General features: G+C 52.1%; 1 protein-coding gene across 6 annotated transcripts in view; it reads left to right on the forward strand.

Moving 5' to 3' along the window:
- PHF21A (PHD finger protein 21A) overlaps window positions 1-26,627 on the forward strand; it is a 193,377-nt gene that overhangs the window by 145,000 nt on the left and 21,750 nt on the right. For all 6 annotated transcript variants that reach the window (XM_075326484.1, XM_075326479.1, XM_075326482.1 and 3 more), the window contains exons 11-12: window positions 10,564-10,643; window positions 11,536-11,596. In XM_075326484.1, the coding sequence (XP_075182599.1) occupies window positions 10,564-10,643; window positions 11,536-11,596 (141 nt within the window). The remainder of the gene's footprint in view (window positions 1-10,563; window positions 10,644-11,535; window positions 11,597-26,627) is intronic.

Below are 26,627 nucleotides of genomic sequence, written 5' to 3' on the forward strand. Positions count from 1 at the left end.
CACGTCCTAAAAAGACCGCCGGAGGAACCGCTCCCAAAGCGGTCTCCTCATGACTTTCGGCCTCCTCACACCGCATCCTCGGTCGGTGGCAGGCTTTCCCGCTTTTGCGACGCCTGGCTGCCACAGGTAAAAGACCGTTGGGTGAGAGACATTCTGTCTCACGGTTACAGGATAGAGTTCAGCTCTCGTCCCCCGACTCGATTCTTCAGAACATCTCCGCCCCCCGAGCGAGCCGATGCTCTTCTTCAGGCGGTGTGCACTCTGAAGGCAGAAGGAGTGGTGATCCCTGTTCCTTTTCAGCAACAGGGCCACGGTTTTTACTCCAACTTGTTCGTGGTGCCGAAAAAGGACGGATCCTTCCGTCCTGTTCTGGACCTAAAACTGCTCAACAAACACGTAAAAACCAGGCGGTTCCGGATGGAATCGCTCCGCTCCGTCATCGCCTCAATGTCCCAAGGAGATTTACTAGGACATATCTTGGCATGGAGTTTCATACTCTCTCAGCGATAGTGAAGCTTCCGCTGGACAAACAGCGTTCACTACAGACAGGGGTGCAATCTCTCCTTCAAGGCCAGTCACACCCCTTGAGGCGCCTCATGCATTTCCTAGGGAAGATGGTAGCAGCAATGGAGGCAGTTCCTTTTGCGCAGTTTCATCTGCGTCCACTTCAATGGGACATTCTCCGCAAATGGGACAGGAAGTCGACGTCCCTCGACAGGAACGTCTCCCTTTCTCGGGCAGCCAAGGCTTCCCTTCAGTGGTGGCTTCTTCCCACTTCTCTGTCGAAGGGAAAATCCTTCCTGCCCCCATCCTGGGCTGTGGTCACGACGGACGCGAGCCTGTCAGGGTGGGGAGCGGTCTTTCTCCACCACAGGGCTCAGGGTACTTGGACTCAGCCAGAGTCCTCCCTTCAGATCAATGTTCTGGAGATAAGGGCAGTGTATCTTGCCCTAAAGGCGTTCCAGCCGTGGCTGGAAGGCAAGCAGATCCGAATTCAGTCGGACAACTCCACAGCGGTGGCATACATCAACCACCAAGGCGGAACACGCAGTCGGCAAGCCTTCCAGGAAGTCCGGCGGATTCTGCTATGGGTGGAAGCCACAGCCTCCACCATATCCGCAGTTCACATCCCGGGCGTAGAAAACTGGGAAGCAGACTTTCTCAGTCGCCAGGGCATGGACGCAGGGGAATGGTCCCTTCACCCGGACGTGTTTCAGGAGATCTGTTGCCGCTGGGGGATGCCGGACGTCGACCTAATGGCGTCCCGGCACAACAACAAGGTCCCGACATTCATGGCACGGTCTCAAGATCACAGAGCTCTGGCGGCAGACGCCTTAGTTCAGAATTGGTCGCAGTTTCAACTCCCTTATGTGTTTCCTCCTCTGGCACTGTTGCCCAGAGTGTTACGCAAGATCAGGTCCGACTGCCGCCGCGCCATCCTCGTCGCTCCAGACTGGCCGAGGAGGTCGTGGTATCCGGATCTGTGGCATCTCACGGTGGGCCAACCGTGGGCACTACCAGACCGACCAGACTTGCTGTCTCAAGGGCCGTTTTTCCATCTGAATTCTGCGGCCCTCAACCTGACTGTGTGGCCATTGAGTCCTGGATCCTAGCGTCTTCAGGGTTATCTCAAGAGGTCATTGCCACTATGAGACAGGCTAGGAAGCCAACGTCCGCCAAGATCTACCACAGGACGTGGAGGATATTCTTATCTTGGTGCTCTGATCAGGGTTTTTCTCCCTGGCCATTTGCCTTGCCCACTTTTCTTTCCTTCCTTCAATCCGGATTGGAAAAAGGTTTGTCGCTCGGCTCCCTTAAGGGACAAGTCTCAGCGCACTCTGTGTTCTTTCAGAAGCGCCTAGCCAGACTTCCACAGGTACGCACGTTCCTGCAGGGGGTTTGTCACATAGTCCCTCCTTACAAGCGGCCGTTAGAACCCTGGGATCTGAACAGGGTGCTGATGGCTCTTCAGAAACCACATTCGAGCCAATGAGGGATATTTCTCTCTCACGCCTTTCGCAGAAAGTGGCCTTCCTAGTAGCAGTCACTTCACTTCGGAGAGTGTCTGAGCTAGCAGCGCTGTCATGCAAAGCCCCCTTTCCTGGGGTTTCACCAGGACAAGGTGGTTCTGCGTCCGGTTCCGGAATTTCTCCCTAAGGTGGTATCCCCCTTTCATCTCAATCAGGATATCTCCTTACCCTCTTTTTGTCCTCATCCAGTTCACCAATGTGAAAGGGATTTGCACTTGTTAGATCTGGTGAGAGCACTCAGACTCTACATTTCTCGTACGGCGCCCCTGCGCCGCTCGGATGCACTCTTTGTCCTTGTCGCTGGCCAGCGTAAAGGGTCACAGGCTTCCAAATCAACCCTGGCTCGGTGGATCAAGGAACCAATTCTCGAAGCTTACCGATCTTCTGGGCTTCCGGTTCCCTCAGGGCTGAGGGCCCATTCTACCAGAGCCGTGGGTGCGTCCTGGGCATTGCGGCACCAGGCTACGGCTCAGCAGGTGTGTCAGGCAGCTACCTGGTCGAGCCTGCACACTTTCACGAAACACTATCAGGTGCATACCTATGCTTCGGCAGATGCCAGCCTAGGTAGGCGAGTCCTTCAGGCGGCGGTTGCCCACCTGTAGGAAGGGGCCGTTTTACGGCTCTATTACGAGGTTTTACTTTACCCACCCAGGGACTGCTTTTGGACGTCCCAATTGTCTGGGTCTCCCAATGGAGCGACAAAGAAGGGAATTTTGTTTACTTACCGTAAATTCCTTTTCTTCTAGCTCCAATTGGGAGACCCAGCACCCGCCCCTGTTCCCTTCGGGCTGTTGTTCTTTGTGTACATATGTTGTTCATGTTGAATGGTTTCAGTTCTCCGAAATTTCTTCGGATTGAATTTCCTTTAAACCAGTTTATAATTCTTTTCTTTTTCGCTCCTAATTGGGAGACCCAGACAATTGGGTGTATAGCTACTGCCTCCGGAGGCCGCACAAAGTACTACACTTAAAAGTGTAAGGCCCCTCCCCTTCTGGCTATACACCCCCCCGTGGGAGCACGGGTCCCTCAGTTTTTGCTTTGTGCGAAGGAGGTCAGACACGCACGCATAGCTCCACTGTTTAGTCAGCAGCAGCTGCTGACTATGTCGGATGGAAGAAAAGAGGGCCCATACAGGGCCCCCAGCATGCTCCCTTCTCACCCCACTTTCTGTCGGTGGTGCTTGTTAAGGTTGAGGTACCCATTGCGGGTACGGAGGCTGGAGCCCACATGCTGATTCCTTCCCCATCCCCATTAGGGCTCTGGGCGAAGTGGGATTTTACCGGTCTCCAGGCACTGAGACCGTGCTCCATCCGCAGCCCCTGGAGAAGCCGCTGGATATGGAGCTGAGTATCGTCAGGGACATGGCCCTGCTCCGTCAAGGTACTCTGTGTCCCCGTGCATACGCGCGCACACCGCAGCATTGCTGGGTGTGTTAGTGCGCCGGGGACAACAGCGCTGCGGCGCTTGTGCCATTTCCTCACTTCAGCTTAGCTGAGTGGGTAGACTCAGGGAGAACGGTCGCGCCGGCCGCTGGGACTGCGACGCGGCTGGGACTTGTGGTGCGCCGGGGACTTTCGCGCTGGCCGTGCATATATCACGGCCGCGCTTATTACTACAGTCCCCGGCTTTTTGCGGCCTAGTTCGTTCGTTCCCGCCTCCGCACCTGCCAGTCAGGAGGAGGGCGGGACGCTGTACAGAGCATCAGCGCTGAGGGCTGGAGTCGTTTTTACATACTCCAGCCCTCACACCAGGCACAGTAGGACGCAGTTTCCCGCTCTTTGTTTGTGGCACGCCCACGGTCCGCCCCTCTTCACAGAACGCCGGCAGCCATTCCTGCCTGCACGCTGAGCTGCAGAGGGGAGACGGGGAGACCCAGACACGGGATTCTACGGCCTCATACCCGCTGTTCAGCGGGCGGTAAGCAGCCTCAAGGGCTCACCCCCACTTGTGCCATTTGTATACTGAGTATTTTGTGTTTGCAAATACTTTGTACTGTACGGTCGCTGGTGATTCTCGGCTATACCCCCTCCTAGATTACAAGGAGGCAACAGCATGTCGTCCGCAAAACGCAAGGGTGCCAAGGCACAGACATTATATACTGCCTGTACCGCATGTGGGGCTGCTCTACCGGCAGGTTCCACTGACCCCCATTGTGTGCAGTGCTCGGCTCCTGTGCAACTTGCACAGCCGGGGCCTCTGCTGGACGTGACCCAGGGTGTACCACCTGGGAATGCTGTCCAGGTGACAGGAACGGAGTTTGCAGCTTTTGCTGACAGATTGTCTATGACCATGTCAAAGATTCTTGAAACATTGCAGTCTAGACCAGTAACTCAGACCATGGACACTGTGGCATCATTGCTCCCTGGTCCCCCTCAGCTGGTACACTTCCAAGCTCCGGGGGGTGTCACATGCACCCCAGGGTGACGATTCTGACTCGGACGACAGTCCCAGACAACCTAAGCGGGCTCGTTATGAGGGGCCCTCAACTTCGTCTCACTGGTCAGGATCCCAGCGGGACGAATCTATGGGTGATGAGGCGGATGTAACTGATCAAGATTCTGATCCTGGGTCCGCTCTCAATCTGGATACACCGGATGGTGACGCCATAGTGAATGATCTTATAGCGTCCATCAATAGAATGTTAGATATTTCTCCGCCAGCTCCTACTGAGGAGGAGGCAGCTTCACAGCAGGAGAAATTCCATTTCAGATATCCCAAGCGTAAATTAAGCACTTTTCTGGACCACTCTGACTTTAGAGATGCAATCCAGAAACACCACGCTTATCCTGAGAAGCGGTTTTCTAAACGGCTTAAAGATACACGCTATCCTTTTCCCCCTGACGTGGTCAAGGGCTGGACACAGTGTCCCAAGGTGGATCCTCCAATCTCCAGGCTTGCAGCTAGATCCTTAGTTGCAGTAGAAGATGGAGCGGCACTTAAAGATGCCACTGACAGGCAGATGGAGCTCTGGCTGAAATCCATCTATGAAGCTATTGGAGCGTCGTTGGCGCCAGCTTTTGCAGCCGTATGGGCACTCCAAGCTATTTCAGCTGGGCTTATACAAGTCGACTCGGTCACACGTACATCTGCCCCGCAGGTGGCACCATTGACCTCTCAAATGTCTGCATTCGCGTCTTACGCGATTAATGCTGTCCTGGACTCTACGAGCCGTACGGCGGTGGCGTCAGCCAACTCCGTGGTTTTGCGCAGAGCCCTGTGGTTGAGAGAATGGAAAGCAGATTCTGCTTCCAAGAAGTGCTTAACCAGTTTGCCTTTTTCTCGTGACCGATTGTTTGGGGATTTGGGGAACGTTTGGATGAAATCATTAAACACTCCAAGGGTAAGGACTCATCCTTACCTCAACACAGACAAAACAAGCCCCAACAAAGGAGGGGTCAGTCTGGTTTTCGGTCCTTTCGAGGCTCAGGCAGGTCCCAATTCTCCTCGTCCAAAAGGACTCAAAAGGATCAGAGAGGCTCAGATTCTTGGCGGACTCAGTCACGCCCAAAAAAGACAGCAGGAAGAACCGTTACCAAGACGGCTTCCTCATGACTTTCAGCCTCCTCTCTCCGCATCCTCGGTCGGTGGCAGGCTCTCCCGCTTTGGCGGCATTTGGCTGTCACAGGTCAAAGACCGTTGGGTGACGGACATTCTGTCTCACGGGTACAGGATAGAGTTCAGCTCTCGTCCTCCAACTCGTTTCTTCAGAACTTCCCCACCGCCCGACCGAGCCGATGTTCTGCTGCAGGCGGTGGCCGCTCTAAAGGCGGAAGGAGTGGTGACTTCCGTTCCTCTTCAGGAACAAGGTCACGGTTTTTACTCCAATCTGTTTGTGGTGCCAAAGAAGGACGGGTCCTTTCGGCCCGTCCTGGATCTAAAGTTGCTCAACAAACACGTAAAAACCAGGAGGTTCCGGATGGAATCTCTACGCTCCGTCATAGCCTCAATGTCTCAAGGAGATTTCTTAGCATCAATAGACATCAAAGATGCTTATCTTCATGTGCCGATTGCGCCAGAGCATCAGCGTTTTCTACGCTTCGTTATAGAAAGCGAACACCTGCAGTTCGTAGCGTTACCTTTCGGGCTGGCAACAGCCCCTCGGGTCTTCACCAAGGTCATGGCAGCAGTAGTAGCTGTCCTGCACTCGCAGGGTCACTCCGTGATCCCGTATTTGGACGATCTACTTATAAAGGCACCCTCTCAAGAGGCATGCCAACACAGTCTGAACGTAGCACTGAAGACTCTCCAGAGTTTCGGGTGGATTATCAACTTTTCAAAGTCAAATCTAATCCCGACCCAATCACTAACATATCTTGGCATGGAGTTTCATACTCTCTCAGCGATAGCGAAGCTTCCACTGGGCAAGCAGTGCTCTCTGCAGACAGGGGTGCAATCTCTCCTGCAGAACCAGTCCCACTCCTTGAGGCGCCTCATGCATTTCCTAGGGAAGATGGTGGCAGCAATGGAAGCAGTCCCTTTCGCGCAGTTTCATCTGCGCCCTCTACAATGGGACATTCTCCGCCAATGGGACGGGAAGTCGACGTCCCTCGACAGGGATGTCTCCCTCTCTCAGGCAACCAAGGACTCTCTCCGATGGTGGCTTCTTCCCACCTCATTGTCAAAAGGAAAGTCGTTCCTACCCCCATCCTGGGCGGTGGTCACGACAGATGCGAGCCTATCAGGGTGGGGAGCAGTGTTTCTTCACCACAGGGCTCAGGGTACGTGGACTCAGAGAGAGTCCACCCTTCAGATCAATGTTCTGGAAATCAGAGCAGTCTATCTTGCGCCGCGAGCCTTCCAACAGTGGCTCGACAAGCCTTTCAAGAAGTCCGGCGGATTCTGACGTGGGTGGAAAACACAGCATCCACCATATCCGCAGTTCACATCCCAGGCGTGGAAAACTGGGAAGCAGACTTTCTCAGTCGCCAGGGTATGGACGCAGGGGAATGGTCCCTTCACCCGGACGTGTTTCAGGAGATCTGTCGCCGCTGGGGGATGCCGGACGTCGTCCTGATGGCGTCACGGCACAACACCAAGGTCCCGGTTTTCATGGCACGGTCTCACGATCACCGAGCTCTGGCGGCAGACGCCTTAGTTCACGATTGGTCGCAGTTCCGACTACCTTATGTGTTCCCACCTCTGGCATTGTTGCCCAGAGTGCTCCGCAAAATCAGGTCCGACTGCCGTTGCGCCATTCTCGTCGCTCCAGACTGGCCAAGGAGGTCGTGGTACCCGGATCTGTGGCATCTCACGGTAGGACAACCGTGGGCGCTACCAGGCCGTCCAGACTGGCTGTCTCAAGGGCCGTTTTTCCATCTGAATTCTGCGGCCCTGAACCTGACTGTGTGGCCATTGTGTCCTGGATCCTAGGGACCTCAGGTTTATCTCATGATGTTGTTGCCACCATGAGACAGGCTAGGAAACCATCCTCCGCCAAGATCTACCACAGAACGTGGAAGATATTCTTATCTTGGTGCTCTGCTCAGGGAGTTTCTCCCTGGCCATTTGCATTGCCTATTTTTCTTTCCTTCCTGCAGTCTGGGTTGGAAAAAGGTTTGTCGCTTAGCTCCCTTAAAGGACAAGTCTCTGCGCTATCCGTATTCTTTCAGAAGCGCCTGGCGCGACTTCCTAAGGTACGCACGTTCCTGCAGGGGGTTTGTCATATTGTTCCCCCTTACAAGCGGCCATTGGAACCCTGGGATCTGAACAAGGTTCTAATTGCTCTCCAGAAGCCACCTTTCGAGCCTATGAAGGAGATTTCCTTTCTCGGCTTTCACAGAATGTGGCTTTTCTGGTGGCGGTCACGTCTCTTCGGAGAGTGTCAGAGCTGGCGGCGCTATCTTGCAAATCTCCCTTCCTGGTGTTTCACCAGGACAAGGTAGTACTGCGTCCAATTCCAGAGTTTCTTCCCAAGGTGGTATCTTCCTTTCATCTCAATCAGGATATCACTTTACCATCTTTGGGTCCTCATCCAGTTCATCAATGTGAAAAGGATTTGCATTTGTTGGATCTGGTGAGAGCACTCAGAATCTACATTTCCCGCACGGCGCCCCTGCGCCGCTCGGATGCACTCTTTGTCCTTGTCGCTGGTCAGCGTAAAGGGTCGCAAGCTTCCAAATCCACCCTGGCTCGGTGGATCAAGGAACCAATTCTTGAAGCCTACCGTTCTTCTGGGCTTCCGGTTCCTTCAGGGCTGAAGGCCCATTCTACCAGAGCCGTGGGTGCGTCCTGGGCATCACGGCACCAGGCTACGGCTCAGCAGGTGTGCCAGGCGGCTACCTGGTCGAGTCTGCACACCTGTACCAAGCATTATCAGGTGCATACCTATGCTTCGGCGGACGCCAGCCTAGGTAGACAAGTCCTGCAGGCGGCGGTGGCCCACCTGTAAGAAAGGGCTGCCTGACAGCCCGATCGCGAGGTATTCTTTTACCCACCCAGGGACTGCTTTTGGACGTCCCAATTGTCTGGGTCTCCCAATTAGGAGCGAAAAAGAAGAAGGGAATTTTGTTTACTTACCGTAAATTCCTTTTCTTCTAGCTCCAATTGGGAGACCCAGCACCCGCCCTGTTTTTTCTGAGGGTATTTGTTTTTCGGGTGCACATGTTGTTCATGTTGATAAGTTACGTTCTCCGATATTGTTTATCGGATTGAATTTGTTTTTGAAACAGTTATTGGCTTTCCTCCTTCTTGCTTTTGCACTAAAACTGAGGGACCCGTGAGGCACGGGGGGTGTATAGCCAGAAGGGGAGGGGCCTTACACTTTTAAGTGTAATACTTTGTGCGGCCTCCGGAGGCATAGCCTATACACCCAATTGTCTGGGTCTCCCAATTGGAGCTAGAAGAAAAGGAATTTACGGTAAGTAAACAAAATTCCCTTCTTCCCTGAAGAAGGAGACAGTTGGGGTCTCCGAAACACGTAGGAATGAAATTAAAAGAATCATCTGTTTTGACATCAATGTCTGTGGTCTCTAAGCGCAGCAAAAAAACTGTTTTTTCTCCAGTTTTTTCCTTTTGACGTATACATAATCCACGGCGCCCACAGCCTGAACACTCGCTCCCCCGAGTCAGACGCCTGGCCGACCAGCTCCTCCATCCTATAGATCTGGTTCATCTCGGCCACCAGTTCAGCCCGCGAGGGCACTTTGGTCTGCCTCCAGTACCTTGGGATTAATCTCCTTGCCCCCTTCAAAAAATGCCTTAACAGGCTTCTCTTGAAGTTGGCGATCGAGATATTGCTTAAGGATAGAAGAGCCAGTTCCGGCGTCGGCTCAAACCTAGTGGATGACACTTTACTCAGAAGGGCAAACACGTCTAGCCAAAAATATTGTATGAGAGGACAAGACCACCACATGTGGATGTATGAGCCTCTATCGTTTGAGCATCTCCAGCATTCTTCAGAGACCGATGGGAACATGGAATGAATTCTGGAGGGGCAGTGATACCACCTAGAAACTATTTTGTAGTGACGCTACATCCAGCGACGACTTGTGGGTAAAGAGTAATATTTTTGAGCGTTCCTCACGCGTGAGGGGTCTCCCCAAATCCACCTCCCATTTCAAGAAGAAAGGTGCATCATCCTCCCGTCCAGACAACTCAATCTGGAACATTTTGTATAGCAAGGCAATGGTGTGTTCCAGAGGCTCTCCCCCCAGACACAGACTCAAAGGGCGTCAAGGGCCTATAAAAGTTAGTTTGTGGTGAAAGGGAGTTCATAAAGCTCTTCAATTGCTCATAACCAAACAAGCTCCTGCGGGAGTGCGGTGATCAGGAAAGAAAGAATGAAGGGGCCTCATACCCACATTGGACACGAGATCCCTCATTATGGACACCATGCCTCTGGACATGTGAAACAGTTTTCACTTTTATCATAAAACTGACCGGGCAGTATGGTTCTCCATATCAGTACAATTTCATAAACGCCAAACATTGTTTTTTTATTTAAGCGGTGAAACAAGAATCGTACAGTTTTTAAGGAAAAAAATAAATAAATCTGCCTTGTCACAACTTTTTCTAGAGCCGTAACATTTTTATTTTGTGGACTATGGAGCTGGATGAGGGCTTGCTTTTTGCGCCCTGGGATGGTGTTTTATTGATGTTATTTTGGGCTTTTATATGATGATTTGTCAGTTATTACATTTTTATTCTGTTGCGGCAACCGAAAAACTGCAGTTTTGGCACTTTTTTTTTTATTTTTATTTTTCTGCTGTTTACCAATTTGGATTCATTTTACATTTTGATAGATTGGACTTTTACCAACATCGCACTGCCAAATATGTGTATTTTTTTTATTTTTAATGTAGTAAAAGGGGTTAACTTTTTAAAAACAATTTAGGCTTTTTTTCATATTTTTTAAAACCTGTTTTACTACTTTGTACTGTATTTAATAGTCCCCTTACGGGACTTGAACATGCAATGGTCTCATCACTTGTTCTATATACATTAGATCATTCGTCATTAAAGGGTTAAAGACTGCTTGTTAATGCATGTAATGCTTTGCCTAACTTCTGTATGGTTTTGTTATTCCCTATTGTAGAAATTCAGAGTAAAAGGCAAGAAAGAAAGCGAAGAACAACGGCAAATCCTGTGTACAGTGGGGCGGTGTTTGAGCCTGAGGTGGGCAGACGTTCATTGCACGATATTCAGGGCCTCACTGATTGGTCACACAATGCATAGATTATTATTTAGATAGTGAGGATGGTAAAGGGGTTGTTCTCTACTTTTACATTGATGGTCTGTCCTTAGGATAGGTCATCAATGTCTTATCGGCTGGAGACCGACACCCTGCAACCTCGCCGATCGGCTGTTCTCGGTCCCAGCGGCGGCGGACAGAAATGCTCAGATGCGGCGCTGCTCCATCTTCTGTGTGGACACTGCACATCCCCTTCTTATTGATTGGAATGGGAGGCGGTTGTGCAGTAGCCGGCCGCTATCAGAAGGTTGAGCAGCGCCAGAAATGAGCATTTCTGGAGCCCAAGAACAGCTGATTGGCGGCTGCGGGGTGTCGGTCTCCGGTCGATCAGACATTGATGACCTATCCTAAGTATAGGCCATCAATGTAAAAGTAGTGGACAACCCCTTTTAATATCCTTGCTGATTCGCATTCATAAGACATTAGTGTGTGCTAGACTGAAAGGTGTTTTTTTTTTTTTTTTTTGTGGGGTTTTTAAGTGTCTGACACTGATTGAAAATACCTAAAAAGACCTTTTTCATTTATTTTTTCTTCCCCTCGTTCATTTTTCCACAGAGATCTTAGAAATGATAATGACTTGAAAAACAAAGTTGATTAGAAATTGCATAATGTGTCCTAGGATCATAAGATCTGACTTTTGTTAAAACGTGAAAACCTATTAATAACAAATGGAAAAGTAAGACGTGTTCCTCCAAAAACATATTACAGAACTTTACAGCAAAGGAAAAGTTTTACTACATTTACATGATATCATTACTGTATATTTAAAATGGAATTGCCGTATGTATAAAGAGATGATTTTTTTGTTCTTTGCAGCGTAAGAAGAGCGCAGTGACTTACCTGAATAGCACAATGCATCCAGGAACGAGGAAGCGAGGTAGGATCTGTCCCTCCGCTGCATTGTCTTCTTGCTCTGCCTCTTCTGCCTCTCCCCATAGTCTTGCAGGCTGTCGCATTTCTCAAGCTTGATTGGATCGTGAATGAACTTGCATGAATGTGTCTCGCTGCTCTGCTACTAACACTTGTGAAATGACGGGAGCTGGAAGACGTCCTAGTCGGGTCTGAGAACATTCATACCATGGTTGGCTTCTGCAGCCAATGTGCCGGTCAATACTGACATTTTTGTTGTGCTTTTACCAAAGCAAAACTGCACTTCTTGTACATTTGGTTTTTGCCACTCTCCCTTATTAGTCTGGCTTTTTTTTCTTCCACACTACCTCCCTGTGTGAATGGAACTTTAGGTCTCATTGACACAGATGTATCAGGGCTTTTTGTTGTAAGCAGTGGTAATGAAATCCATCGAGATGCATGGGATGTTACAGTACCTCCATGTTATTCCAACCGCACACAAACATACAGGTAAAAATTAGTGTACAAGAGCTGGCACCTATCTGCATACTGTGTGCATAGGACAATAGGCTGAGGAGATCGATTAGAAAGAATAGCTCCATAGATAACGCTACTAATAGAGGTTAGTAGTGACGTCCGATAAGGCTCTGTTCACATCTGAAATGTATTTATAGCTGATTTTTTCTTTGTCGCTCTATTGGGAGACCCAGACAATTGGGTGTATAGGCTATGCCTCCGGAGGCCGCACAAAGTATTACACTTAAAAGTGTTAAGCCCCTCCCCTTCTGCCTATACACCCCCCGTGCTCCCACGGGCTCCTCAGTTTTTTGCTTTGTGTGAAGGAGGTCAGACATGCACGCACAGCTCCACAGATTGGTCAGCAGCAGCTGCTGACCATGTCGGATGGAAGAAAAGTGGGCCCATATAGGGCCCCCAGCATGCTCCCTTCTCACCCCACTCTTGTCGGTGGTGTTGTAAGGTTGAGGTATCCATTGCGGGTACGGAGGCTGGAGCCCACATGCTGTTTTCCTTCCCCATCCCCCTCAGGGCTCTGGTGGAAGTGGGATCCTATCGGTCTCCAGGCACTGAGACCGTGCTTCATCCACAACTCCTGTGGAGCCTGCTGGATAGGAGCCGGGTATCGTTCAGGGACATGGCCCTGCTACTTGGAGGTACTCTGTATCCCGGTGGGGACCGCGCACAGCAACACTCCAGCTTTGCTGGGTGTGCTAGTGCACCGGAGACCGCGGCGCTGACCGGGTTAATATGTGCCATTACACACTCAGCGTTGCTGAGTGTGTTTATGTATAGGGACTGCCGCACTGACCGCCGCTGCCATGGAAACACTGCGGCGCGGCTGGGACTTGTAGTGCGCCGGGGACTTCCACGCGGCCGCGCTTTTACGGCGGCCGCGTTTATTACTAGAGTCCCCGGCTTTTTGCGGCCTAGTTCCTTTCCTCCCGCCCACAGCCCTGACAGGCAGGGGAAGGGCGGGACGCTGCTCAGAACGAGCAGCACTGAGGGCTGGAGCATGGTTTGCATACTCCACTCCCCTCACTGTGCACAGTGCAGGCACCAGTTCCCGCTCTTTCTGGGTCACGCCCACGGCTCCCTCCTCTCCTCAGGACGCATTCCTGTCAGCTCCTCGGACGCTGCAGAGGGGGACAAAGTCTGGGAGACCCAGGCAGGGACTCTGGTGGCCTCACAACCGCTTTAAGCGGGTGGTAAGCAGCACCTGTGGTGCTAGCCCCATTGTGCAGTAGTGTAACATTATATGTTTATTTTACACTGTATAGTGCACAGTTGATTTCTGGCTATATACCCTATTGTGTTACTCAGGGAAGATAATAGCATGGCGCCCACGAAAGGCAGGGGTGCCAAAACACAGGCTTATTATGTTGCCTGCGCCGCATGTACGACCCCGCTACCGGCAGGTTCCACTGACCCTCATTGTGTGCACTGTTCGGCCCCTGTGGCACTTACTCAGCCAGAGCCTCTGCTAGGGGGGGCCCAGGGGGAGCCACCTGCTAACACTGTTCAGGTGACAGGGACGGAGTTTGCAAAACTCTCTGAGACTATGGCTAAGATACTAGAAGCCTTGCAGTCCAGGCCGGTATCTCAGCACAGGGACTCTGTTGAATCATTGTTCCCTGGCCCACCTCAGCTGGACCAACAATGTCCTCCCGGGGTATCTCATGGATCCCAGGCTGAGGGTTCTGACACAGACCCCAGACCGACTAAGCGAGCTCGCTTAGAATTTCCCTCGACATCATCATATTGTTCAGGGTCTCAGCGGGGGGAATCTCTGGTTGATGATGCGGAGACAGCTAATCAGGATTCTGATCCTGAGGCCGCTCTCAATCTTGATACTCCGGACGGGGACGCCATAGTGAACGACCTTATTGCGTCCATCAATCGTATGTTGGATATTTCTCCCTCAGCTCCTCCGGTGGAGGAGTCAGCTTCCCAGCAGGAGAAATTCCGTTTCAGGTTTCCCAAGCGTACGCCGAGTATGTTTCTGGACCACTCTGATTTCAGAGAGGCAGTCCAGAATCACCATGCTTGTCCAGATAAGCGTTTTTCTAAGCGCCTTAAGGATACACGTTATCCCTTTCCCCCTGACGTGGTCAAAAGTTGGGCTCAGTGTCCCAAAGTGGATCCTCCAATCTCCAGACTGGCAGCTAGATCCATACTTGCAGTGGAAGATGGGGCTTCACTCAAAGATGCCACTGACAGACAGATGGAGCTCTGGTTGAAATCCATCTATGAAGCTATCGGCGCTTCTTTTGCCCCAGCATTCGCAGCCGTATGGGCACTCCAAGCTATCTCAGCAGGTCAAGCGCAAATTGACGCAGCCACACGCACGTCCGCGCCACAGGTGGCGTCCATAACCACTCAGACGTCGGCATTTGCGTCTTACGCTATTAATGCTGTCCTGGACTCTGCGAGCCGTACGGCGGTTGCAGCCGCCAATTCGGTGGTACTCCGCAGGGCCTTGTGGCTACGGGAATGGAAGGCAGATTCTGTTTCCAAAAAAGCGCTTAACCAGTTTGCCAACTTCTGGCGACCGATTGTTTGGCGAGCGTTTGGATGAAATCATCAAACAATCCAAGGGAAAGGATACATCCTTACCCCAGCCCAAACCGAACATACCCCAACAGAGGAAGGGGCAGTCGAGGTTTCGGTCCTTTCGGGGCGCGGGCAGGTCCCAATTCTCCTCGTCCAAAAGGCCTCAGAAAGATCAAAGGAACTCTGATGCATGGCGGTCTAAGTCACGTCCTAAAAAGACCACCGGAGGTGCCGCTACCAAAGCGGCTTCCTCATGACTTTCGGCATCCTCACTCCGCATCCTCGGTCGGTGGCAGGCTCTCCCGCTTTTGCGACACCTGGCTGCCACGGGTAAAAGACCGTTGGGTGAGAGACATTCTGTCTCACGGTTACAAGATAGAGTTCACCTCTCGTCCCCCGACTCGATTCTTCAGGTCATCCCCGCCTCCCGAGCGAGCCGAGGCTCTTCTGCAGGCGCTGGGCACTCTGAAGGCAGAAGGAGTGGTGGTCCCTGTTCCTCTTCAGCAACAGGGCCACGGTTTTTACTCCAACTTGTTTGTGGTCCCAAAGAAGGACGGGTCTTTCCGACCTGTCCTGGACCTGAAACTTCTCAACAAACACGTAAAGACCAGGCGGTTCCGGATGGAATCCCTCCGCTCCGTCATCGCCTCAATGTCCCAGGGAGATTTCCTTGCATCGATCGATATCAAAGATGCTTATCTCCACGTACCGATTGCTCCAGAGCACCAGCGCTTCTTGCGCTTCGCCATAGGAAACGAACACCTGCAGTTCGTGGCACTGCCGTTCGGCCTGGCAACAGCCCCACGGGTGTTCACCAAGGTTATGGCTACTGTAGTAGCGGTCCTCCACTCTCAGGGTCACTCGGTGATCCCGTACTTGGACGATCTGTTGATCAAGGCACCCTCTCTAGAGGCATGCCAACACAGCCTCGACGCTACCCTGGAGACTCTCCAGAGTTTCGGGTGGATCATCAATTTTCCAAAGTCAAATCTGACACCGGCCCAATCGCTGACATACCTTGGCATGGAGTTTCATACTCTCTCAGCGATAGTGAAGCTTCCGCTGATCAAGCAGCGGTCACTACAGACAGGGGTACAATCTCTCCTTCAAGGTCGGTCACACACCTTGAGGCGCCTCATGCACTTCCTGGGGAAGATGGTGGCAGCAATGGAGGCAGTTCCTTTCGCGCAGTTTCATCTGCGTCCTCTTCAATGGGACATCCTACGCAAATGGGACAGGAAGCCGACGTCCCTCGACAGGAACGTCTCCCTCTCGCAGGCGACCAAAGCTTCCCTTCGGTGGTGGCTTCTTCCCACTTCATTATCGAAAGGGAAATCCTTCCTACCCCCATCCTGGGAGGTGGTCACGACGGACGCGAGTCTCTCAGGGTGGGGAGCGGTTTTTCTCCACCACAGGGCTCAGGGTACGTGGACCCAGCAAGAGTCCTCGCTTCAGATCAATGTTCTGGAAATACGGGCAGTGTATCTTGCACTGAAAGCGTTCCAGCAGTGGCTGGAAGGCAAGCAGATCAGAATTCAGTCGGACAATTCCACAGCGGTGGCATACATCAACCACCAAGGCGGCACACGCAGTCGGCAAGCCTTCCAGGAAGTCCGGCGGATTTTGATGTGGGTGGAAGCCACGGCCTCCACCATCTCTGCAGTTCACATTCCAGGCGTGGAAAACTGGGAAGCAGATTATCTCAGTCGCCAGGGCATGGACGCAGGGGAATGGTCCCTTCACCCGGACGTGTTTCAGGAGATCTGTTGCCGCTGGGGGGTGCCGGACGTCGACCTCATGGCGTCCTGGCACAACAACAAGGTACCGGCGTTCATGGCACGGTCTCAAGATCCCAGAGCTCTGGCGGCAGACGCCTTAGTTCAGGATTGGTCGCAGTTTCAGCTCCCTTATGTGTTTCCTCCGCTGGCACTGTTGCCCAGAGTGTTACGCAAGATCAGGGCCGACTGCCGCCGCGTCATCCTCGTCGCTCCAGACTGGCCGAGGCGGTCGTGGTACCCGGATCTGTGGCATCTCACGGTCGGCCAACCGTGGGCACTACCAGACCGACCAGACTTGCTATCTCAAGGGCCGTTTTTCCATCTGAATTCTGCGGCCCTCAACCTGACTGTGTGGCCATTGAGTCCTGGATCCTAGCGTCTTCAGGGTTATCTCAAGACGTCATTGCCACTATGAGACAGGCTAGGAAACCAACGTCCGCCAAGATCTACCACAGGACGTGGAAAATTTTCCTGTCGTGGTGCTCTGCTCAGGGGTTTTCTCCCTGGCCTTTTGCCTTGCCCACTTTTCTGTCCTTCCTTCAATCTGGACTGGAAAAGGGTTTGTCGCTCGGTTCCCTTAAGGGACAAGTCTCAGCGCTCTCTGTGTTTTTCCAGAAGCGCCTAGCCAGACTTCCACAGGTACGCACGTTCCTGCAGGGGGTTTGTCACATCGTTCCTCCTTACAAGCGGCCGTTAGAACCCTGGGATCTGAACAGGGTGCTGATGGTTCTTCAGAAACCACCGTTCGAGCCAATGAGGGATATTTCTCTCTCACGCCTTTCGCAGAAAGTGGTTTTTCTAGTAGCAGTCACTTCGCTTCGGAGAGTGTCTGAGCTAGCAGCGCTGTCATGCAAAACCCCTTTCCTGGTGTTTCACCAGGACAAGGTGGTTCTGCGTCCGGTTCCGGAATTTCTCCCTAAGGTGGTATCCCCCTTTCATCTCAATCAGGATATCTCCTTACCTTCTTTTTGTCCACATCCAGTTCACCAATGTGAAAAGGATTTGCACTTGTTAGATCTGGTGAGAGCACTCAGACTCTACATTTCTCGTACGGCGCCCCTGCGCCGCTCGGATGCACTCTTTGTCCTTGTCGCTGGCCAGCGTAAAGGGTCACAGGCTTCCAAATCAACCCTGGCTCGGTGGATCAAGGAGCCAATTATCGAAGCTTACCGTTCGGCTGGGCTTCCGGTTCCCTCAGGGCTGAAGGCCCATTCTACCAGAGCCGTGGGCGCGTCCTGGGCTTTGAGGCACCAGGCTACGGCTCAGCAGGTGTGTCAGGCGGCTACCTGGTCGAGCCTGCACACTTTCACGAAACACTATCAGGTGCATACCCATGCTTCGGCAGATGCCAGCCTAGGTAGGCGAGTCCTTCAGGCGGCGGTTGCCCACCTGTAGGAAGAGGCCGTTTTACGGCTCTCTTACGAGGTATTATTTTACCCACCCAGGGACTGCTTTTGGACGTCCCAATTGTCTGGGTCTCCCAATAGAGCGACAAAGAAGAAGGGAATTTTGTTTACTTACCGTAAATTCCTTTTCTTCTAGCTCTAATTGGGAGACCCAGCACCCGCCCCTGTTTTATTGTGTACACATGTTGTTCATGTTGAATGGTTTCAGTTCTCCGATATTCCTTCGGATTGAATTTACTTTAAACCAGTTTTTAATTCTTTTCCTCCTTCTTGCTTTTGCACCAAAACTGAGGAGCCCGTGGGAGCACGGGGGGTGTATAGGCTGAAGGGGAGGGGCTTTACACTTTTAAGTGTAATACTTTGTGCGGCCTCCGGAGGCATAGCCTATACACCCAATTGTCTGGGTCTCCCAATTAGAGCTAGAAGAAAAGGAATTTACGGTAAGTAAACAAAATTCCCTTCTTAGCGCCTGTTCACATCATGTTTTGCTATTGAGGACGCATCCTGTAATTATGGATCCATGGTTTTACGTTGGTGTCTCCGTTGTGTCCATTTCCATCAGGGTCTTGTTTTTTGACAGGACAGATGCACACGGTCTCTTTTTTTCCTGCCTGTTAAACCATTTTCAGAGGGATCCTTTTTTTTTTTTTTTTGGATATTTTGATACGTACACTTCTTGTTTGTAGCAGACGTCTGACCCTCTTGTGTTGCTATAAATGATCTAGAGGTCTTTGAACTTTGCATTGCTATATTCCGAAGTGCTGGTGTTGTAAATAGTTAAATTTTTCTGTCTTCTTTTTTGGGGGGTGCGGACTGGGGAGGAGTTAGGACCCAACCCCGAAATATTCCTCGATGATGCAAATGAGCATCTGGCCAAACCCAACACCTGACGGCTTTTGCCAGGAACAAATTAGACAAAAGAAAGTCAATATTTGGTTGTTGGATTTTAATAAAAGGATGAGACGTGACATTTACATTAGAGGCCGGCGCCAAACACCACAGTATCCGAGCAGCCGCATTAATTAGTGGCTACTGATGGAAGCCGTTCACAGTCTGTGAGATGGGATGTGTAGGTATTGGCAGAGATTGCCCGTGTGTGGGGCAGACCCTGCGCTGCGGCCACTTATCTATCGAGAGATTTCCGTTCCTCACTTGTGTTTTCTATGCTACACCCAGACGTCATTATGGCGATCTAGGCTGTAACATTAGAGACGCATTTCACTGCTTCTGGGTCCTGGTAAGTAGATCACACACCGCTGCAGCTTGTCAGAAACTCCTGATAAAATCTGAAGTGCTTTGCAATTTACAAGCAAAGTAGAAACGTTTTCCATGGACCCTGGCTTAATAGATTCATAAGGGTTTATTGATTTTGGGCAGCATTAGACCTGTGACTTGTATACTGGAACAACACGTTATTGGGGTATTCGCCTCTCTTTACACTGTTTGGCTGGAGGAGTCTTTTTGTTTTTATGTCCATTCTTTATTCCAGACTTTCTTCGGCGCTCCATTGGGAGACCCAGACGATTGGGTGTATAGCTACTGCCTCCGGAGGCCACACAAAGTATTACACTAAAAAGTGTAAGGCCCCTCCCCTTCTGCATATACACCCCCCGTGGGATCACGGGCTGTTTCAGTTTTATGCTTTGTGCGAAGGAGGTCAGACATCCACGCATAGCTCCACTGTTTTAGTCAGCAGCAGCTGCTGACTATGTCGGATGGAAGAAAAGAGGGCCCATACTAGGGCCCCCAGCATGCTCCCTTCTCACCCCACTTTTGTCGGGTGTTTGTTAAGGTTGAGGTACCCATTGCGGGTACGGAGGCTGGAGCCCACATGCTGTTTTCCTTCCCCATCCCCCCTCAGGGCTCTGGGTGAAGTGGGATCTTACCGGTCTCCAGGCACTGAGACCGGGCTCCATCCACAGACCCGGAGATCCTGCTGGATATGGAGCTGGGTATCGTCAGGGACAGGGCCCTGCTACATTAAGGTACTCTGTGTCCCCGTACACATCGCGCACACACACACCAGCATTGCTGGGAGTGTTAGTGCGCCGGGGGCAACAGCGCGGAGCGCTTGTGCTATTATTCACTGCAGCTTAGCTGAGTGAATTTATGTGTTAGAAACTGCCGCGCCGGCCGTTGCGGGGTGTTTTACACTGTGGCGCGGCTGGGACTTGTGGTGCGCCGGGGACTTCCGCGCTGGCCGTGCACAAGACGGCCGCGCTTATTACTCGAGTCCCCGGCTTTGCGGCCTAGTTTTCGCTTCGTTCCCGCCCCCAGCCCTGTCAGTCAGGGGAGGGGCGGGACGCTGTACAGAAAGTCAGCGCCGAGAGCTGGAGTCTGCTTTGCATTCTCCAGCCCCCTTCACTGGACACAGTGGGACGCCAGTTTCCCGCTCTTCTCTGGGGCACGCCCACGGCCCGCCCCTCTTCACAAGACGCCTGCAGCCATTCCTGCACGCAGTCTGGGCTGGAGAAGGGAGACAAGCTCTGGGCAACCAGTCACAGGATTCGGGCGACCACACACCCGCTTTTGTGCGGGCGGTAAGCAGCACCTGAAGTGCTGACCCCACTAATACCATTTGTACTTTATGCCTAGATGGCTAGACTACAGCAGCAAAAAGCAAGGGTGCTAGGGCACAGGCTTTCTAGGCTGCTTGTATTGCATGTGCTGAAGTGTTCATTTGTACTTCATGCTGGTATGCTATACACTGCACTGTACGGTCGCTATTCTTGGCTATATACTCCTAGATGGCTAGACAACAGCAGCAAAAAAGCAAGGGTGCTAAGGCACAGGTTTTCTATGCTGCTTGTACTGCATGTGCTGAAGTGTTCATTTGTACTTTCTGCTTGTATGCTATACATTGCACTGTACGGTCGCTATTCTTGGCTATATACTTCTAGATGGCTAGACAACAGCAGCAAAAAAGCAAGGGTGCCAAGGCACAGGCTTTCTATGCTGCTTGTACTGCACGTGATACTGTTCCACACGGCAGGTTCCACTGTCCCCATTGTGTGCAATGCTTCCCTGTATCACTTGGTCAGCCGGGGTCTCTGCTAGAGGTGGCCAAAGAAACCACCGGTGAACCCTGTCCAGGGACAGGGACGGAGTTGCAGTTTCGGCTGATAGATTGTCTGTGACTGTGACTAACATCTTAGAGACTTTGCAGTCCAGACGGACCATGGGCAATGTTGATACAATGCTCCCTGGCCACCCTCATTTGGAACAAATCAGTGCTCCGGGGGGGTCCCATGCATCCCAGGGCGCAGGCTCTGACACGGACGACAGTCCCAGACAGCCTAAGCGAGCTCGCTGGGAGCGGCACTCGGCTTCATCACTGGTTAGGGTCCCAGCAGGACTCTCTGTATGATGAGGCAGACGTAGCTGATCAGGACTCTGATCCTGAGACCGCTCTCAATCCGGATACACCGGATGGTGACGCCATAGTGAATGATCTTCTAGCGTCCATCAATGGAATGTTGGATATTTCTCCCTCAGCTCCTCCGGTGGAGGAGTCAGCTTCACAGCAGGAGAAATCCCTTTTCAGTATCTCAAGCGTATATTGAGTACTTTTCTGGCCACTCTGTCTTCAGAGAAGCAATCCGGAAATACCACACTTATCCAGATAAGCGTGCTCCAATCGTATTAAGGATACACGTTAGCCTTTTTCCCCCTGACGTGGTCAAGCGCTGGACCCAGTGTCAGAAGGTGGATTCCCCTATCTCCAGGCTTGCGGTTAGATCCATAGTTGCAGTGGAAGATGGGACTTCACTTAAAGATGCCATTGACAGACAGATGGTCCTCTGGTTGAATTCTATCTATGAAGCTATCGGCGTGTCGGTTGCTCCGGCATTCGCAGCCGTATGGGCATTCCAAGCTATTTCAGCTGGTCTTGCGCACGTGGACACTGTCACATGTACATCTGTGCCGCAGATGGCGTCCTTAACCTCGCAATGTCTGCATTGCGACTTCCGCTATTAATGCTGTCCTGCACTCTACGAGCCGTACGTCAGTGGCGTCCGCCAACTCCGTGGTTTGTACGCAGAGCCTTGTGGTTGAGGGAATGGAATGCAGATTCTGCTTCCAAAAAAGTGCTTAACCAGTTTGCCATTATCTGGTGACAGACTGTTTGGTGAGCGATTGGATGAAATCATTAAACAGTCCAAGGGTAAGGACCCTTCCTTACACCAGCCCAGATCAAACAACACCCAACAGAGGAAGGGACAGTCGAGGTTTCGGTCCTTCCCAGGCTCGGGCAGGTCCCAATTGTCCTCGTCCAAAAGGACTCAAAAGGCTCAGAGAGGCGCAGATTCCTGGCGGGCTCAATCACGCCCAAGGAAGGCAGCCGGAGGAACCGCTACCAAGGCGGTTTCCTCATGACGTTCAGCCCTCTCTCTCCGCATCCGCGGTCGGTGGCAGACTCTCCCGCTTTGGCGACATTTAGCTGCCACAGGTCAAAGACCGGTGGGTGAGAGACATTTTGTCTCACGTGTACAGGATAGAGCTCTGTTCTCGTCCTCCGGCTAGATCTTCAGAAATTCCTCACCTCCCGACCGAGCCGATGCTCTTCTGCAGGCACAAGGAGTGGTAATCCCTGTTCCTCCTCAGGAACAAGATACGGGTTGTACTCCAATCTGGTTGTGGTACCAAAAAAGGACGGCTCTTTCCGTTCCGTTTTGGACCTAAAACTGCTCAACAAGCACGTGAAAACCAGGCGGTTCCGGATGGAATCCCTCCGCTCCGTCATTGCCTCAATGTCTCAAGGAGATTTCCTAGCGTCAATAGACATCAGGATGCTTATCTCCACGTGCCGATTGCTCCAGAGCACCGGTGTTGGCTACGATTCGTTATTGAAGACGAGCATCTTCAGTTCGTAGCCCTGCCCTTCGGTCTGGCGACAGCCCCACGGATTTTCACCAAGTTCATGGCAGCAGTGGGAGCAGTCCTGCACTCTCAGGGTCACTCTGTGATCCCTTACTTGGACGATCTACTTGTCAAGGCACCCTCTCAAGAGGCATGCCAACACAGCCTGAACGTGGCGCTGGAGACTCTCCAGAGTTTCGGGTGGATCATAAACTTTTCAAGTTAAATCTGACACCGACCCAATCGCTGACATATCTTGGCATGGAGCTTCACACTCTCTCAGCGATAGTGCAGCTCCCGCTGGACATACGGCGTTCACTACAGACGGGGGTGCAGTCTCTCCTTCAAGGCCAGTCACACCCCTTAAGACGCCTCATGCAGAGGCAGTCCCTTTCGCGCAGTTTTCATCTGCGTCCACTTCTATGGGACATTCTTCGCCAATGGGATGGGAAGTCGACGTCCCTAGACAGGAACGTACCCCTTTCTCAGACGGGCAAGGACTCTCTTCAGAGGAGTCCACCCTTCAGATCAATGTTCTGGACATCTGGGCAGGGTATCTTGCCCTGCAAGCCTTCCAGCAGAGGCTGGAAGGCAAACAGATCCGAATTCAGTCGGACAACTTCGCAGCGGTGGCATACATCAACCACCAAGGCGGAACACGCAGTCGGCAAGCCTCCCAGGAAGTCCGGCGGATTCTGATGTGGGTGGAAGACAGAGCATACACCATATCCGCAGTTCACATCCCGGGCGTAGAAAACTGGGAAGCAGACTTCCTCAGTCGCCAGGGCATGGACGCAGGGGAATGGTCTCTGCACCCGGACGGGTTTCAAGAAATCTGTAGCCGCTGGGGGAGGCCGGACGTCGACCTAATGGCGTCTCGGCACAACAACAAGGGCCCGATTTTCATGGCGCGGTCTCACGATCAAAGAGCTCTGGCGGCAGGCGCCTTAGTTCAGGATTGGTCGCAGGTCCAGCTACCCTATGTTTTTCCCCCTCTGGCACTGTTGCCAGAGGGCAACGCAAGATCAGCTCCGATTGCTGCCGCGCCATCCTCGTCGCCCCAGACTGGCCGAGGAGGTCGTGGTACCCGCATCTGTGGCATCTCACGGTCGGCCAACCGTGGGCACTACCAGACCGGCCAGACTTACTGTCCCAAGGGCCGTTTTTTCCATCTGAATTCTACGGCCCTGAACCTGACTGTGTGGCCATTGAGTCCTGGATCCTAGCGTCTTCAGGATTATCTCAAGACGTCATTGCCACCATGAGACGGGCTAGGAAGCCGACGTCTGCCAAGATCTACCACAAGACGTGGAAGATATTCTTATCTTAGTGCTCTGCTCCGGGAGTGTCTCCCTGGACATTTGCATTGCCTACTTTTCCTTCCTTCCTGCAATCTGGTTTGGGAAAAGGTTTGTCGCTCGGCTCCCTTAACGGACGAGTCCCAGCGCTGTCTGTATTCTTTCAGAAGCGCATAGTACGTCTTCCTCAGGTACGCACGTTCCTGCAGGGGGTTTGTCACATTGTCCCTCCGTACAAGAGGCCGTTAGACCCATGGGATCTGAACAGGGTACTAATTGCTCTCCAGGAGCCGCCCTTGGAGCCTCTGAGGGATGTTTCACTTTCTCGACTTTCACAGAAAGTGGCCTTTTTGGTAGCGGTCACATCTCTTCAGAGAGTGTCCGAGCTAGCAGCGCGGTCATCCAAAGCTCCCTTCCTGGTGTTTCACCAAGACAAGGTAGTGCTGCGCCTGTTTCCGGGGTTTCTCCCTAAGGTGGTATCCCCCTTTCATCTCAGTCAGGATATCTCCTTACCTTCCTTTTGTCCTCATCCAGTTCATCGATATGAATTGGATTTGCATTTGTTGGATCTGATGAGGGCGCTCAGAATCTACTTTTCCCGCACGGCGCCCCTGCGCCGCTCGGATGCACTCTTTGTACTTGTCGCTGGTCAGCGCAAAGGGTCGCAGGCTTACAAATCCACCCTGGCTCGATGGATCAAGGAACCAATTCTTGAAGTCTACCGTTCTGCTGGGCTTCCGGTTCCATCAGGGCTGAAGGCCCATTCTACCAGAGCCGTGGGTGCGTCCTGGGCATTACGGCTCCAGGCTACGGCTCAGCAGGTGTGCCAGGCGGCTACCTGGGCGAGTCTGCACACCTTCACCAAGCGTTATCAGGTGCATGCCTACGCTTAGGCGGATGCCAGCCTAAGTAGAAGAGTCCTGCAGGCGGCGGTTGCCTCCATGTAGGGAAGGGCTGTTTTTACAGTCCAAACTTGAGGTATTAATTTACCCACCCAGGGACTGCTTTTGGACGTCCCAATCGTCTGGGTCTCCCAATGGAGCGCCGAAGAAGAAGGGAATTTTGTTACTTACCGTAAATTCCTTTTCTTCTAGCTCCAATTGGGAGACCCAGCACCCGCCCCTGTTCCTTCGGGATTTTTGGTTGTTCGGGTACACATGTTGTTCATGTTGAATGGTTTCAGTTCCCCGATGTTCCTTCGGATTGAATTGTTTAACCAGTTATTGGCTTTCCTCCTTCTTGCTTTTGCACTAAAACTGAAGCAGCCCGTGATCCCACGGGGGGTGTATATGCAGAAGGGGAGGGGCCTTACACTTTTTAGTGTAATACTTTGTGTGGCCTCCGGAGGCAGTAGCTATACACCCAATCGTCTGGGTCTCCCAATTGGAGCTAGAAGAAAAGGAATTTACGGTAAGTAACAAAATTCCCTTCTTTTCATCTATTCTTCATCGCATTATGTTCTTCGTAATCTTACTTTTTACTTCCTGTGCTGCATGTTGGGCTTTCTGCCTCTTATCCTTGCTAACACTTTTTTACTTTTCCACTTCCCATTACTTTGTACCTTTTTTATGTCACATAAAAAAAAAATACTGAGAGGGGAAAAAAAGTCTCTACTAAAATTGATCTTTTGTTTTCTAATGTGCTGAAACGGAGTTTAGGGATAAGTGCAATACTCGCCTCACCAAATCTGGTCCTTCAGCAGCTGCAGCGGTGACCTCCTGTCACAGGGACACGTCATGCTGCAGCCAATCACCCGTCACCATGTTAACTCGCTGCAAACAGTAATTGGCTGCAGCCGTTACATTGACAAGATGAAGCAGAGGTGGCAAGAGACCAGGCAGAACCAGAATGGAAGAGTCGAGCGCTCCTATTTGATGATAGTGGCATTGTTCACCGCTGTCCAAACGGCTCTCTGCGATGCTTCTACATAAGGCATCTCTCTCTCTGGGAAACCGGCCATCTCTGATGGACTGCAGCGGTGCCTGGTAACCCAGGCAACGAACCTCAACTATATACCGTATTTTTTGTGTTTTAAGACGCATCGGATTATATGACTCACCCCAAATGTAGAGATCAAAAAGGTAAAAAAACCCCAAATAATAAAATGGGGCCCATCTTATACTCCGGTAGTGTCTTACCGTAGGGGGGCGACAGCAGTGGTGGTGCATGGGGTCACAGGAAGCGGGGGGTGCTGGAATAGTGTAATGCTGGCTGCTGTCTGGCCAACTGCGCTGGCTGTGTGGAGACGTGCGGGGGTGAGATGATCCGTCAGCGGTGCAATCTTCAAATAATGTCACCCGGAATCTGCACGTGCGCAGATTGAGCTCTCTGCTCAATGACAATCCAAGAGCTCCATCTGCACATGCGCCGACTACTGGCAGCATTATTTGACGATTGCACCATCGACTGAGCATCTCGCCCCCACACTACCTTGCTCCACACAGTGCCCACCGCAGCCAGCACAGCCCCCACCTCCGACAGAGCATCTTACCCACCACAGCCAGCACAGCCCCTCACTGCCGACAGAGCATCTTAGCCAGCACAGCCCTGCACAGCCGACAGGGCATCTCACCCACTGCAGCCAGCACAGCCCCTCACTGCTGACAGGGCATCTCACCCGCCACACCGCCCTACTCCACACAGCGCCC

Source organism: Anomaloglossus baeobatrachus, chromosome 10 (genome assembly GCF_048569485.1).
Source record: "Anomaloglossus baeobatrachus isolate aAnoBae1 chromosome 10, aAnoBae1.hap1, whole genome shotgun sequence".
NCBI classification, from domain to species: domain Eukaryota; kingdom Metazoa; phylum Chordata; class Amphibia; order Anura; family Aromobatidae; genus Anomaloglossus; species Anomaloglossus baeobatrachus.